At 45.5% G+C, this 13,691-nt stretch overlaps 1 protein-coding gene across 1 annotated transcript in view; it reads right to left on the bottom strand.

The window, feature by feature from the left end:
* The window catches only part of PEPD (peptidase D), a 110,910-nt gene that overhangs the window by 69,120 nt on the left and 28,099 nt on the right, over nt 1-13,691 (bottom strand). The window contains exon 7 of the mRNA XM_019742726.2: nt 6,406-6,450. Within this exon, the coding sequence (XP_019598285.2) occupies nt 6,406-6,450 (45 nt within the window). The remainder of the gene's footprint in view (nt 1-6,405; nt 6,451-13,691) is intronic.

Genomic DNA, 13,691 nt, shown 5'->3' with positions numbered 1-13,691 from the left:
GCCTCTAGATGGCCTTGGGATGAAGTTAAACCTACAAGGTGACTCCCAAGGCTTTCCAGGCCCCACCTGACTCACCCCACAGTGGACTCCTTTGCCTGGAACTTGCTGGTGCCCTTTCATCCTCCACCTCCCCCCGCCCCCAAACCAGGCTGAATCCCCTCTCTATGTTTCCTGGGCAGTCTATGGCAATCCTCAGTAAGCTATCCCACTTGTAATGTTTTTCACTGAAGTCTCCTCCCAGGTCAGGGCCCTGGAGGGCAGGGTGTCAGGGCCAGAACAGTGCCTGGCACAAAGTAGCAACTGCAGGTTAGAAATAGCACCTGGGCACTGCACCTAAGCCGGATACACCTCACTTCCAACAAGGAGAGATAATCGCCTCATTTCGAAATGAAAAGGTGGCCTCCTCTGCTGACGTTGGGGGGTTCACAGGTCAGTGTGGGACGTTGCTCAGCCTGGCATGGCCTGGGCAGGACAGGGACACAGCCTCCACAGGCCCAGCAACCCAGACTCCCATCACCACTGCCTGGCCCCCAGCCACTGACAGCCCTAGGATTTGACCCCCTAGGAGCCCACCTCCCAGGCTCTCCATTCGGCCTCCTCCCTGCAGCCTGAGCGCCCTCATTCTGGAGACGAGCTGGGGAAAGCACACAAGCAGCTCAAGGACAAACAGACTTGGAGCCCAAACGGTGCTCTCTTCCCTTCAGAGATGATAAGCATGTTTAGCCATCGAGGACCGAGTCCTGTTTTTCTTTTCCAATTTCACTTTGGGGACGATGACAAACTAGGCCTCCAACTGATTTACTCAAGACTTCTCGTCACATTAAAACAAAAAAAGAATCAAATCGAACCAGGGCAAGTTATCCCATAAAGGCCGTCTCCGGAGACACTGGCCCTGCCGAGCATTGGACTGGCCCAATGTAACCCACGCTGTAAAGGCCCTGAAAATAGATGCCTGCTGTGTGCCAGCTTACCCAATTACCCATAGGGTGCTCTGGGCCTCGAGTCTGGCCCAGACGCCAGGCACGCCAGCCTGGCCCACTTATCTCCATGACACAAGCACCAGAAACTTTAAAGATTACTGTAGCAAATAATAAGACTTTTCGGCATGCTGCACACTTTCTCCCCATCTTCAGGAAGAATTCACTGCCCTGAATCTGATGAGCCTATTTCCATTATTCCTGAGCACAAAAAAAGGCAGGGAAAAGGGGGTTCGGCTGTGGTCCCACCTCTGTGGGTCCAACGGCCTCTGGAGCGACAGATGCCTAGTGTCAAACTCAGCTCAGCCTTATCTGGCCCAATGATGTGGGGGGGCGGGGGTTAGAAGTGTGATCGGCAAGGTTTCTATTCCCAGGAGAGGATGAAGGCCACCTCCTCCATGAAGCATCAGGGGACCAAGGCTCAGAATAGGACAATACTGATGCCACTTAAGGCGTCTGGGCAGAGGGCAGTCCAGGCTCTTCCACCAGGAAAAGGAGGTGCCTGGTGTGTGTGGGAGATGGAGCACACAGGGTCCCCAGCTCCTGGCTGTGCCGGTGAGCACACACCGAGGAGGGGACTGCTCAAGTAGAAAGGCAGCGCCACGGGCATGGGAGGGGGCGGGGGGAAGCTCAGAGTCCCCTGCTGGAAGCTTGAAATGACAAAAGCTGGACTAGGCTGAGATTCATTTGTGCAATTTTTTTCCCTCTTAAATATTCACAGGTCACGAAACTGCCTCTGGCCATTAAATGCAGGATGAAGACATCAATTAACTGAGGTCTGAATGCTCCACTGATGAAAACAGTAGCAAGATAGGATGAAGTTATTTCCAAAATCAGTCTCTCAGCATCAGAGTGCCATAGCGTTAAACAAAACCCACTCCAAGGGGCAGGAATTCCCTCTCTCCTGGAGATGAATATATGGAGGGCAGTTCTGTGGGAGAGGCGGGTGGGAATTCAATACCACAGGACCCTCATGGCCATTCCTTCCACCCCCGTGACCCAGCGATGCAAAGGGTAAAATCCCAGAATAGTAGCCAGGACAGAAAGGAAAGAGCTGGTTGGAATTACATCTCCTCAAGAGGCTTAATCAGTAAGTCCTCTCAGAGAAACCAGAGCCATGAAGACACAATGGCTTCGCTCAGTTGTGAGCTGATTGTGCCTGAGACCAGACTAGGGCCAGGCCAACATGGGCCACATGCAGGAGGGGTGTGGGGGTTCCATCTCTGGGCCCTGGACCAGGGTCCGATGCTTCCACATCCGTCTCCTGCCTTCCAGCGCACCGTAAGTCAAGTTCTCTGCTTACGATCCCACTTTCCACTTGGTGTTCTTATTAACTTAGGGTTAAATGCCTATTTGTTGGGAGACAAAGACAGCAACCCTACTGGAATACTTTTCGCATACACACCAAGAATCTAGGCCATCATCTATGTCCCTTTTCTAATTTGGGACATATACAAGGACGTAGGGTCCTATGTGCTTCTGCCTCCGAATCATCCACACGTCACCACCTCTGGAGCACAGAAAGGCCGGGGAGTAGAAATTGAGATGTTACCCCACTGCTTGATTAATACAGGCAGGACACCTTCGCCCCATGTAATTAACAATTCTAAAACCAGCGTATGACTCAATTTCACACAGTCTCACTTAAAACCCAAGAAAGCGCACGGCAATTGCTGACATGCTTGCTCTCCTGCAACGCTTCCAGAGGTACTTAACTGAAATCTGAGGCACCGAGCTATTAGACAGTACAAAAGCATCTCATTTTATTTCCCGCCCTACCTTCGGATCAATTTAATCATCTATAGAACAGGAAAGTAAAACCACAGCCTAAATTATGGAAGTGAGACGCCCGCTCTTACTAAGTTTCAACTTTTGACCTCCACATTCAAACTGCAATACCCAGCACAAGAAGGGAAATTATCAGTTATGATCTCATGTTTGTGGGGAAGAGTATGATTATAGAGGAATTTACAGGAAATCAAAAAAGGCACTGCTTTAGAGAATGGAAAACAATAAAGCAGTCACCGAGAGGAAATGAATGGCACCCAAACAAAAATGAGAAATGAAGCTAGGAGGGTGCTGGGAGAAGCTGTTTACTGCCTCCCAATCAGACAGGCTCTGAGAGGAATCCCAAACCCCCAGCTCAGTTGCTAACCAGGAGCTGGGCTGCATGTGGGTGGCAGGAGGCCCATGTGGTGCTGGCAGAGCTTAGCTGCACAGCCTCTGGCCCCCACCCCACCCCACAAATCAAGCAAGATCTATTCTGGGGGCTCTGAGCAACCCTACATGTCTAGTGGCCAAGAGTGAATTGAGAGAAAGGCTGATACTCAGGCAGCCCCCGGGCCCCTCCAGGGTGCCCCTCAGAGCAACAAGCGGCAGCAGAAGATCCTGGAACCATTGTCAGCCTGGATTCAGTTCCTGGCTTTTTCTTGGGCAAATCATCCCGCTGGGCCACAGTTTCCTCATATGTAGCCTGGGACTAATCAGAGCACTTTCCTTATAACAAATTAAAGACTTCTTTAAATAAGGTGACGTGTATAAAACGTTTAGCACAATACCCTGCACACAGGAAGTCTCAAAAGGTAACAGCCATTATTATTCAGATGTGTTAACACTTATGCTCTCATTCAATTCTTCAGCCGTCCATCAAGGGACACAGCTACCTTGTACGAGAGGAAACTGAGGGAGGCTCGGTGCTATAGACTGAAAGTTTGTCTCCCTCCAAAATTCAGCTGTTGAAATCAAATCTTCGACGTGTTGGTATTTGAAGGTGGGATCTCTGGGAGGTGATGAGGTGGATGGGATTAGTGTCCTTATAAAAGAGACCCCAAAAAGCTCCCTGCCCCGCCTGCCACGTGAGGACACAGAGAGAAGATGGCCGTCTGTGATCCGGGAAGTAGGTCCTCACCAGCCACGGAATCTTGTCGGTGCCTTCGTCTCGGACTTCACAGCCTCCAGAACTGTGAGAATTACACTCTGTTGTTTCTAAGCTGCCTGGTCTGTGGTAAATTGTGAGGGCAGCCCAAATGGTCTAAGACACGCAGTGACTCTTCACGTCCACCCTTAGAGTTAGGTCATTACCACAACTCCATTCTACAGATGAAGACACTGAGGCTCAGAAAAGTTAAGTGGCTTCCCGAGGGGGCAGGCTGGGGTTAGAATTTGGATTTGCCTGAATGGTTTTTCCATTACCCCAGGCCGCTTTTCTCCATGGGGCCTGGAGACAGACAGTGGTAAAAGCATTCAGGATACAGTGGCCCAAAGATGCATCAGTGAGTCATAATTTAAGGTCATGGAAAGACCCTTCTCCCCTGTACATGAGGGACCTCCCACGAATCCACCCAGAATCCTTCCTTCAGTGACTCGAGGAGGCCAATGAGCGTGACTATCACGGCTCTCACCGAGAGTGACTGCCGTCACTACAGATGCCAGCACCCACACTATTAAAACACACCCCTGAGGCAGTTAGGACAATGTGACATTTCTGAAATAGTTCGACTGCCATCAAATGCCAAATAAGTCCTTTCTGCTGCTGGCTTTAATAAAGTTGGGAAGTATTCTTATGAGCACAGAATCTACTTCCAAGCCTTGATGAAATGTCACTAGAATTAAAGTGTGCTTGTTCCAAAGTGACCAACTAACGACTTATCCCTGAGGAGACGCTGGCATGTACAACTTAGCCATCATCTCCCAGGCACCTGACAGAAAGTGGCCACGAGGGAATGTCACAGGCGGGGAGCTAAGTGGACACAGGCCTATTCCTGAGTATCCAGGATTTATTCTTCTGCCAATAAAGGCTATAGATGGGCCAGGCATTTGTTACTTTATAAAAACAAGAGCCAGCCGTGAACTTGAAGTATATAGGCCCCACCCTCACAGAGTATGTGGCCATGATGGGCCTGCTGATAGCGGTAGGCTGACCGGCCTGTCCTCCAGCTCCCACAAGGGTGAATACCGATTCCTATCGACAGCCCTCAAATCTTCAACTCCAGCCCAGCCTCTCTCCCAATGATACCTGCCTCAAACTCAACACACCCCAAACAAGTTCCTGATCTGCAACAGTACCTGCCTCTCCCAGCGTCCCTATCTCGATGACACACCACCCAGATTCTCAGGACAAAAATCCAGAGTCACGTTCAACTCCACCCTTCACTCAGCTGTCACAGCAGGTTCCTCCCAGCAGCATTCCCCTTGACTGACACCTTACCTCTCCACTCTGTCACACCACCCCTCCCCCATCACCTAGATCCTGCAACAGTCTCCTCACTGGCAACCTGTTCCCACTCTCGCCCTACAATTGAGTCTCCAATCTGCGGCCAAAATGATTTTTTAGAATGCAAACCTGATCCTACCATTCTCCTACTTAAATCTTTCAAAGGTTTCCCATGGTTCCAATTTCTCTCAAAACAAAGTCTAAGTTGACACCATGGCCAACCCAGCCCCTGCCCAACTCTCCCACCGTGCTCAGGGGCCACTTCCCTAGGGTGTAGCTCTATAATGGCCATGCGAGGCCATTATCCTTTCTCTTATCTCCAACCTTTGAACAACGATCCCTCGGACTGGATCATTCCCTCCTTCTCCCCCACTCTGCACTTCCCCCAACCTCTACAGCTGCCTCCTACTCATCCTTTAGGCTAGCGTGTTCCCAAGCTCCAGGACTAGGTGAACAAGCTCTTCTAACTAGACAGGGAAATGTGACCACGTGGCCTTAGGATCAGACACGAGGAGTCCACACACCTCCCAATCCGGTGATGACGTGGCAAAGGCCCTGCTTCACGTCTCTCCCACGTTCAAAGTACAGCCATATGACAAATAAAAACCTTTTTGGTGCTATCAAAGAGCAACTCGATGGCTTGAGAAGAAAACCGGTGGTATGTCAGAATTGGAGGGCCACTTCCAGGGTCCAGAGAGACGATGCCCCACCTGAGAAAGTTTGTCCTGCTGCGACCTACCAGAAACCAGTTGTGCTGCAGGTAGGGGCTGCTGGCCTCCCCAAGGGAAGAAAGTAGGCAACATAAGAATATGGGTAACAGGATGCCAACTACTGAAGGCAGACGCATGACATGAGGAAAACATGTTTACCTTTCTGGTATTAGGATTATGCATGATATTTATTTTTACTTTTCACTATCTATAGTACTTTAACTGAGCTACATAAGGGTAGCTTATTTATAGGAGCTTTAAAAGACTGAAAATAAAGGAAAAGAGAAATTTAATTGACATTCAAGTGACTCACGCCCTTTTGATAAAATAAACCAAACAAAAAACAAAAAATCAAAGTAAACAGAAGAGTCTGAGAGAAGAGGTTTTTAGGGACTGGTGTACGTGATGGGCTCTCTGAGACGGAGTAGGCAGGAACAGCAGGGTCTCTCACCTTCCCGAGCTGAGCACAATGGACAGCCAACATATAAATACAGGCTGTACTTACCATTCCACTATCTCTGGATGAAGAATGGTGTTGTTGACATTGAACCTATAGAGGGAAAACAAAGCAAGCCCATTAGTTCAATGGTCAATCATCTACCAGCAAGTAAAACCTCATTCAAGATATAGACACCATGACCAAGAAGGGACCTCAAACTTTAATTTTGTGACTTCCTGCTTACTTCCTTCAGGAGACCTGGCAGCCCAGGCCATGTCCTCCAAGTGAATCTTGAATGTACCATTTCCCGGAAAATAAGAGTTAGCCAGACCATCAGCTCTAATGCATCTTTTGGAGCAAAAATTAATATAAGACCCAGTCTTATTTTACTATAAGACAGGATATAATATAGTATAATATAATATAATATAATGTAATACAATACTGGGTCTTATATTAATTTTTGCTCCAAAAGACGCATTAGAGCTGATGGTCCAGCTAGGTCTTATTTTCAGGGAAACACAGTAGCAAAAAAAATGCAATTCATCACATATGGGGAATCCTCAATAAGACTGATGGCTGATGTCTAATCAGAAACTATAGAGGCCAGAAGGCAGTGGAATGACATATTCAAAGTGCTAAAAGAAAATTTGTAAACCAAGATTCTATACATATCCAGCAAAGCTATACTTCAACAATGAAGCAGAAATTAAAACAGTCTCAGATAAACAAACAAACAAACAAACAAAAGATAATTAATTGTTAGACGACCTATCCTACAAGAAATACTAAAGGAAAACCTTCAAACTGTAATGACAGGACACTAGAGAGTAATTTAAATCAACATGAAGAAAAAAGGCAAATTATATGAGCAAGAATAAAGACAGTGTAAATGTATTTTTTGTTTATAACTATTTTTTTCTCCTAACTTAAAAGACAACTGCATAAAGCAATAATTGCAAATCTTTGTGTTGATAAGCACAAAGTATATAAAGATGTGATCTGCATGCAATAAGAACACAAAGGAGGGGAGAAATGGAGCTATACACGAGCAAAGTTTTTGTATACTACTCAAATTAAGTTGACATTAATGCAAATTGGAATGTTATTTATAAGTTTAAGAGGTCATTTGTAATCCCCTGGGTAACAACTAAGAAAATAACTAAAACACACAGAAAAGGAGATGAGAAAGGAATCAAAACCATACACTACAAAAATATCAATTAAATACAAAAGAAGGTATCAATGGAGAAGCTGAGGAACAAAAATGACATACAACATATAGAAACAAATAACAAAATGGTAGGAGGAAGTCCTTCCTTATCAGTAATTACTTTAGATGTAAGTGGATTAGATTCTCCAATTAAAAGGTAGGGATTGACAGAATGTATAAAAAAATATGATCCAACTATATGTTCTAAAGAGACATGCTTTAGATTCAAAGGCACAAACAGGTTGAAAGTGAAAGGATGGAAACAGATATACAGACGGTCCCCAACTTACAATGTTTTGACTTATGATTTTTCGACTTTATAATGGTGTGAAAGCAATACACATTACAGTAGAAGCTGTACTTCTAATTTTTATCTTTTCCCAAGCTAGAGCTATGCGGTATGATACTCTCTCGTGATGCTGGTCATTGGGAGGGAGCTGCAGCTCTCAGTAAGCCACACAATCCACGAAGGTAAACCATCCATACTCTACAGTGTACTGTGTTGCCAGTGTTTTTTGTATATTGTGTTTGTGGTTTTGCATCCCACCATGTCTATAAAACACCTGTCTGTGTTTCCTGCTTCTGGTGAAAAGTAGAAGAGGAAGGCAATTACTCTTGAGATGAAACTCAAGATAATTGCCCAACTGTAGGCTAATGTAAGTGTTCTGAGCACATTTAAGGTAGGCTAAGCTAACCTATGATGTTCAGTAGGTTAAATGTATTAAATGTATTTTTGATATAAAACATTTTCAATTTATGATGGATTTATTGGGATATAACTCCACCGTAAGTCAAGAAGCATCTGTATCATGCAAACAGAAACCAAAAGAAAGCTGGAATACCTCTACTAATATCAGACAAAAGAAGCCTTAAGACAAAAAGTTTTACTAAGGACAAAAAATGGCATTTTATGTTGAAAAAAGGTCAATTCATGAAGTCGATGTAATAATTATAAACCTGTATGCACCTATCAACACAGCCCCAAGATATATGAGTGAAATACTGACAGAATTGAAGGGGAAATGGGCAATTCAACAACAACAGTTGGAGACTTCACTGCTACACTTTCAGTAATGAATACAACAATTAGACAGAAGATCAACAACTAGATGAAAGGAAAGAGAAGACTCGAACAATACTACAAACCAACTAGACCTAACAGACTCCACCTAACAGCAGAATACTCATTTTCTCAACTGCAAGCAGAAGGAATAAATAAGAAGGATTAGAGCTGAAATAAGTAAAATAGAGAATAGGAAAATAATAGAGAAAACCAATGAAATCAAAATTTGGTTCTTTGAAAAGATCAACAAAACTAGCAGTCTTAGTTAAAATGACCAAGAAACAAAGAGAAGGCTTAAATTACTGAAATCAGGAATCAAAGATGGGATATTACTACTGATTTAACAGAAACCAAAAGGACTATAAGGGACTATGATGAACAATTGTATAATAATAAATTAGATAACCAAGATGAAAAGGACAAATTCCTAAAGATACAAACTACCAAGACTGACACAAGAAATAAAAAATCTAAATAGACCTATAACAAATAAAGAGATTGAAATAGTAATCAAAAACTTCTCACAAAGAAAAGCCCAGGATCAAATGCTTTCACTATTTCTACCAAAAATTTAAACAAGAATTAACCAATCCTTCATAAATTCTTACAGAAACTAGAAGAGGAAGGAACACTTTCAACTCATCCTATGAGATATTACCTTAATATCAAAATCAGACAAAGACACACCAGAAAATTATATACAAAAATCCCATATAAACATAGACATGCAAAATAATCTTCAACAAAATATTAGCAAACGGAATCCATTGATGTATAAAAAGGATATACACCATAGCCAGTGGGATTTATCCCAGGAATATAAAAAAATATTCATACTTCAAGATAAAAAAATAATCAATGTGGGGCCGGCCTGGTGGCTCAGGCGGTTAGAGCTACATGCTCCTAATGCCAAAGGCTGCCAGTTTGATTCCCACATGGGCCAGTGGGCTCCCAACCACAAGGTTGCCAGTTTGATTCCTCGAGTCCCACAAGGGATGGTGGGCTCCGCCCCCTGCAACTAAGATTGAACACAGCACCTTGAGCTGAGCTGCCTCCCAGATGGCTCAGTTGGTTGGAGCACGTCCTCTCAACCACAAGGTTGCTGGTTCGACTCCCGCAAGGGATGGTGGGCTGTGCCTCCTGCAATTAGCAACGGCAGCTGGACCTGGAGCTGAGCTGCACCCTCCACAACTAAGACTGAAAGGACAACAACTTGAAGCTGAATGGCACCCTCCACAACTAAGATTGATACACTGTTCCCCAATAAAGTCCTGTTCCCCTTCCCCAATAAAATCTTAAAAAAAAAATAATCAATGTTAATACACCACACAGACGATGTAAAATCACATAGATGTAGAAAAAGCATCTTACAAAATCCAACACCTTTTCATGATAAAAACACTCAATGAACTGGGAAGAGAAGGGAAGTTCCTCAACCCGATAAAGGGTATCTACAAAATACCCACAGCTAATATTATACTGAATGGTCAAAGACTAAAAGCTTTTCCCTAAGATGAAGAACAAGGCAAGGATGTCTTCTCTTTCCACTTTTATTCAACGTTGTAGAAGACAGGAACATACAATTAACCGACCTGACTTAATTGACATATACAGAGCACTACAGCCAACAACTGCAAAATACATGCTCTCTTCAAGTACACAAGAAACATTTATCTTAAAGAGCACAAGCTGGAAGTCTTAACAAATTTCAAAGTGTTGAAATACAGAAAGTGTTCACTGATTATAGTAGAATTAAACTAGAAATCAGTAACAGAAGGGAAATTATAAAAACCCCACATTGTTTGGAAATTAAGCAATAGACTTCTAAATAGTCACTGTTCAAAGAAAAAATAATGGAACTAGAAAATAAAAACATGAAATACCATAACCATTGAAATGCAGCTAAAACAGTGCTTAGAGGAAAATTTAGAGCTCTAAATGTACTGAGTGGAAAAGAACATTGAAAATAGTGATCTAAGCTTCCCTCACAAGAATGTCCCTTTCTTCTTTCTCAAGAAGCTAGAGAACAAATACATCTAAAGAAATTAAAAGGTTAATAAAGAGCAGAAATCAATGAAATAAAAAACAAACATACTCAGTTGGTTAGAGAGCAATGCTCATAACACCAAGGTCGCCAGTTCAATTCCCACATGGGCCAGGGAGCTGCACCCTCCACAACTAGATTGAAAATGACGACTTCACTTGGAGCTGATGGGTCCTGGAAAAACTCACTGTTCCCCAATATTCCCCAGTAAAATAAAATAAAATCTACAAAGCCAAAAGTTGTTCTTTGATAAGATGAACATAACTGAAAAGGGGACCCCAGGTGACAAAAGGATCCGATCGGGACAACACCTCTGAAACCCTGTGTCATGTGACCCACAGCTCAAGCTATCAGTGAGACAGCTGGGGAAGTGCCATGTGGCCCAGCACAAAGGACAGGCCTCAGCAGAGAATCCTTGGCAAGCCTTCAGCCCTCTACCTTCTGAGGCCTGCTCCATCTCAGGTCAGGGTGTCACACACAGGGGATGCAGGCCTGTGACCACCCAGGGACTCTCCGTGGCCTCATTACTGGTGTTTGAAAACAACTCTATCTACTGTTGTAGTTGTGAGGATGACATCCCCACTCCTGAGGACGATCAAGGACAGGAGAGAGAAGCGGGTCATGGGCAGGCCGAGAGGATTCCAGATGGCCAAAGCTTCCGGATTCCTAACTACACAAATCAGACGACTTAATTCAAAGTCAACTGAAATGTGGAATCAAAGCCCTGCTTGTGAAATATCAAAGGGACCACAGGCAGCCAATATGGTTCAGCGTGAAGAACAGAGCAGCAGATGACATAAATCAAGACAACAGCACAGACTCTGCCTCCCATTTCACCAAATGTCACTTTGACATTAGGAAAAGCAGTGGACTAGCTCCTCAACAGCCAAACGCACCCGTCAAATTTCACTTTACAAAATGGACGTGCGATACACACATGCACCCACACACCTACAAGCAGCAAAGTGACCCAGTACAGACACAAACACACAGGCCACATGAGCACGAACACAACAGACAAGATAAACACACACAGAGGCAGCATACACTTAGAAAACAGGCTCATGCAGACACACACAGATGTGTATACAACAGACAAACGCTCAGATGAATCTTCACGGACACAGGCAGACACATACATACACACGGACTCAGGCACACACACGCAGAGACAGGCAGACACCCCAGACACACACACACACGTACACACACAGGCATACACTTAGACGAACACACCAAGTTCCACACCCAAATACACACACGTAGAGATACACACTCACACAAAGCCACATTCAGACCCAAAAACACCCAGAGAAACATACTGAGATACACACAGAAAAGACATTTGTCACAGTGTTGACAGGGTTGAACTCAGGGCAATGAACTTTGGATAGTCCTTGCTTTTGTCACCGTGCTAGTTAGCATTTTCTATGATGAGCATGTAATTGTGTAACAACAATCACAAACCCACCAGTGCCTGTGAGGTGGGGGGAGGGGGTGTCATGGAAGGAGACGATAATTCCCTGGTGGGTTCTGTAGTGGGCTGGGTGATGAACGGCCAGGAGCGTGGGCCCAACCACCCCTGCCCCAGCCCCCAGCCTCCTCCCTGCACTTTCTAACCCAAGGAGGGAGGCAAGGCCTGCCTGGAGAGCAGGTTCTGGAAGGGAACCCCACCTCCTACCCCTCCTAGGAACTAAAGCGGGTTCTGTCCCTTCAGGATCCATCTCCCATGGAGATTCCACGGGCCATAATTAGAAGTCCAATTCTAAATACTAACTTGATACACAAGCTAGAACCCAGAAGACGAAGGTCCCCACAGCACAGACTGGCATTTTGCTATAACTGTCACGTTTTAATAATGTCCCTCTACTACCTGGGTTTTAAAATTCACATCTTGGAATATTAATATTCCTGTCTTAATGACCCCTAAATTCAGCAATTTCATATTTAACTGCTTATTTAAATGGAATTAATCTGTAACCAATGCTCTTCAAATATGCAAGGCAATTTAAGGAAATGCCGAAAGATAAGACGTACACTTACCCTGAATAACCAGCTGCTGTCAAATATCGACTATATTTCTCTGTCAGACAAGGGCATGAAACAGAGTCCTCTGTAACTCATTCCCCACCCCCGGGCTCCTAGGCACAGAGTCTGCCTGCTTTGGAGGGAACTGTCATGCTAGGGAGGCACCCCCATTACGCTATGCAAAGTTGATGGATGAGCAACCGTCGGCTGGCTCAGGCCACCTGAGCCTCCCCAGACCACCTCTTTCCCTTCACAGTCAGCATCTCTCTCTCTCTCAGGAAAATCTGCTCCAAAGTCCACCTCCTCAGATGCTAACAAAGATTTATCATGTCTGACTTTGCTCCCAGGCTGCACGAACCAACTGCTGCAGGCAGCCGTGGGGGTGCACAGCGCACAGAAAGAAGCCTCACGTCCTCCTGACTGCAGAGCGACGCTCTCCCTCTCAGCTTCGCCTAGATGCAGCCCCAGACCAGCCTGGCCATGCCCTCACCAGGACCTGGCAATGAGCGCCTGACCCCATTCTCTAGCCAGAGCCCACAGACGGGCCTGCTCCTTCCACACCTTCTCTGAGAGCTGTCCCCGCTCCAATCTGGCCATCCATGGGAGATGTGGCCTGGGCCAGAGCAGAAACTCAGCCTGAGACCTGGCAGACTGTCCCCACCTGATCTCTTCACCCCATCACAATCACACCTCTGGTTTCCCAGGGAGGACAAAAAACAAACCTCTTGAGCCCAGGGGGCTCAAGCCATGGGGCGATCGCAGTGTGTGTCTACCACCCCCACCTCACCTTTGCTTCCGGTCCTCTATCCACCCCACCACTGCGAGACCTGGCCCACCCCTGCTGCAGGCAGCAGGTGGCCCAGCCCTGATCTGGGAAGGCGGAGGGAGGTGTGAGGTCTCCCAGGTCCAAATCCACAGCCCCACAAGACTGAGCCCAAGTGTGACAGACCCAAGGCAGCCAAGCCTGAGAAGCCACACTGGGACCAGATTGGGTGAGAAGCTCA

This window comes from Rhinolophus sinicus, linkage group LG11, assembly GCF_036562045.2.
Source record: "Rhinolophus sinicus isolate RSC01 linkage group LG11, ASM3656204v1, whole genome shotgun sequence".
NCBI lineage: Eukaryota > Metazoa > Chordata > Mammalia > Chiroptera > Rhinolophidae > Rhinolophus > Rhinolophus sinicus.
This window is presented reverse-complemented; position numbering and strand designations above follow the sequence as displayed.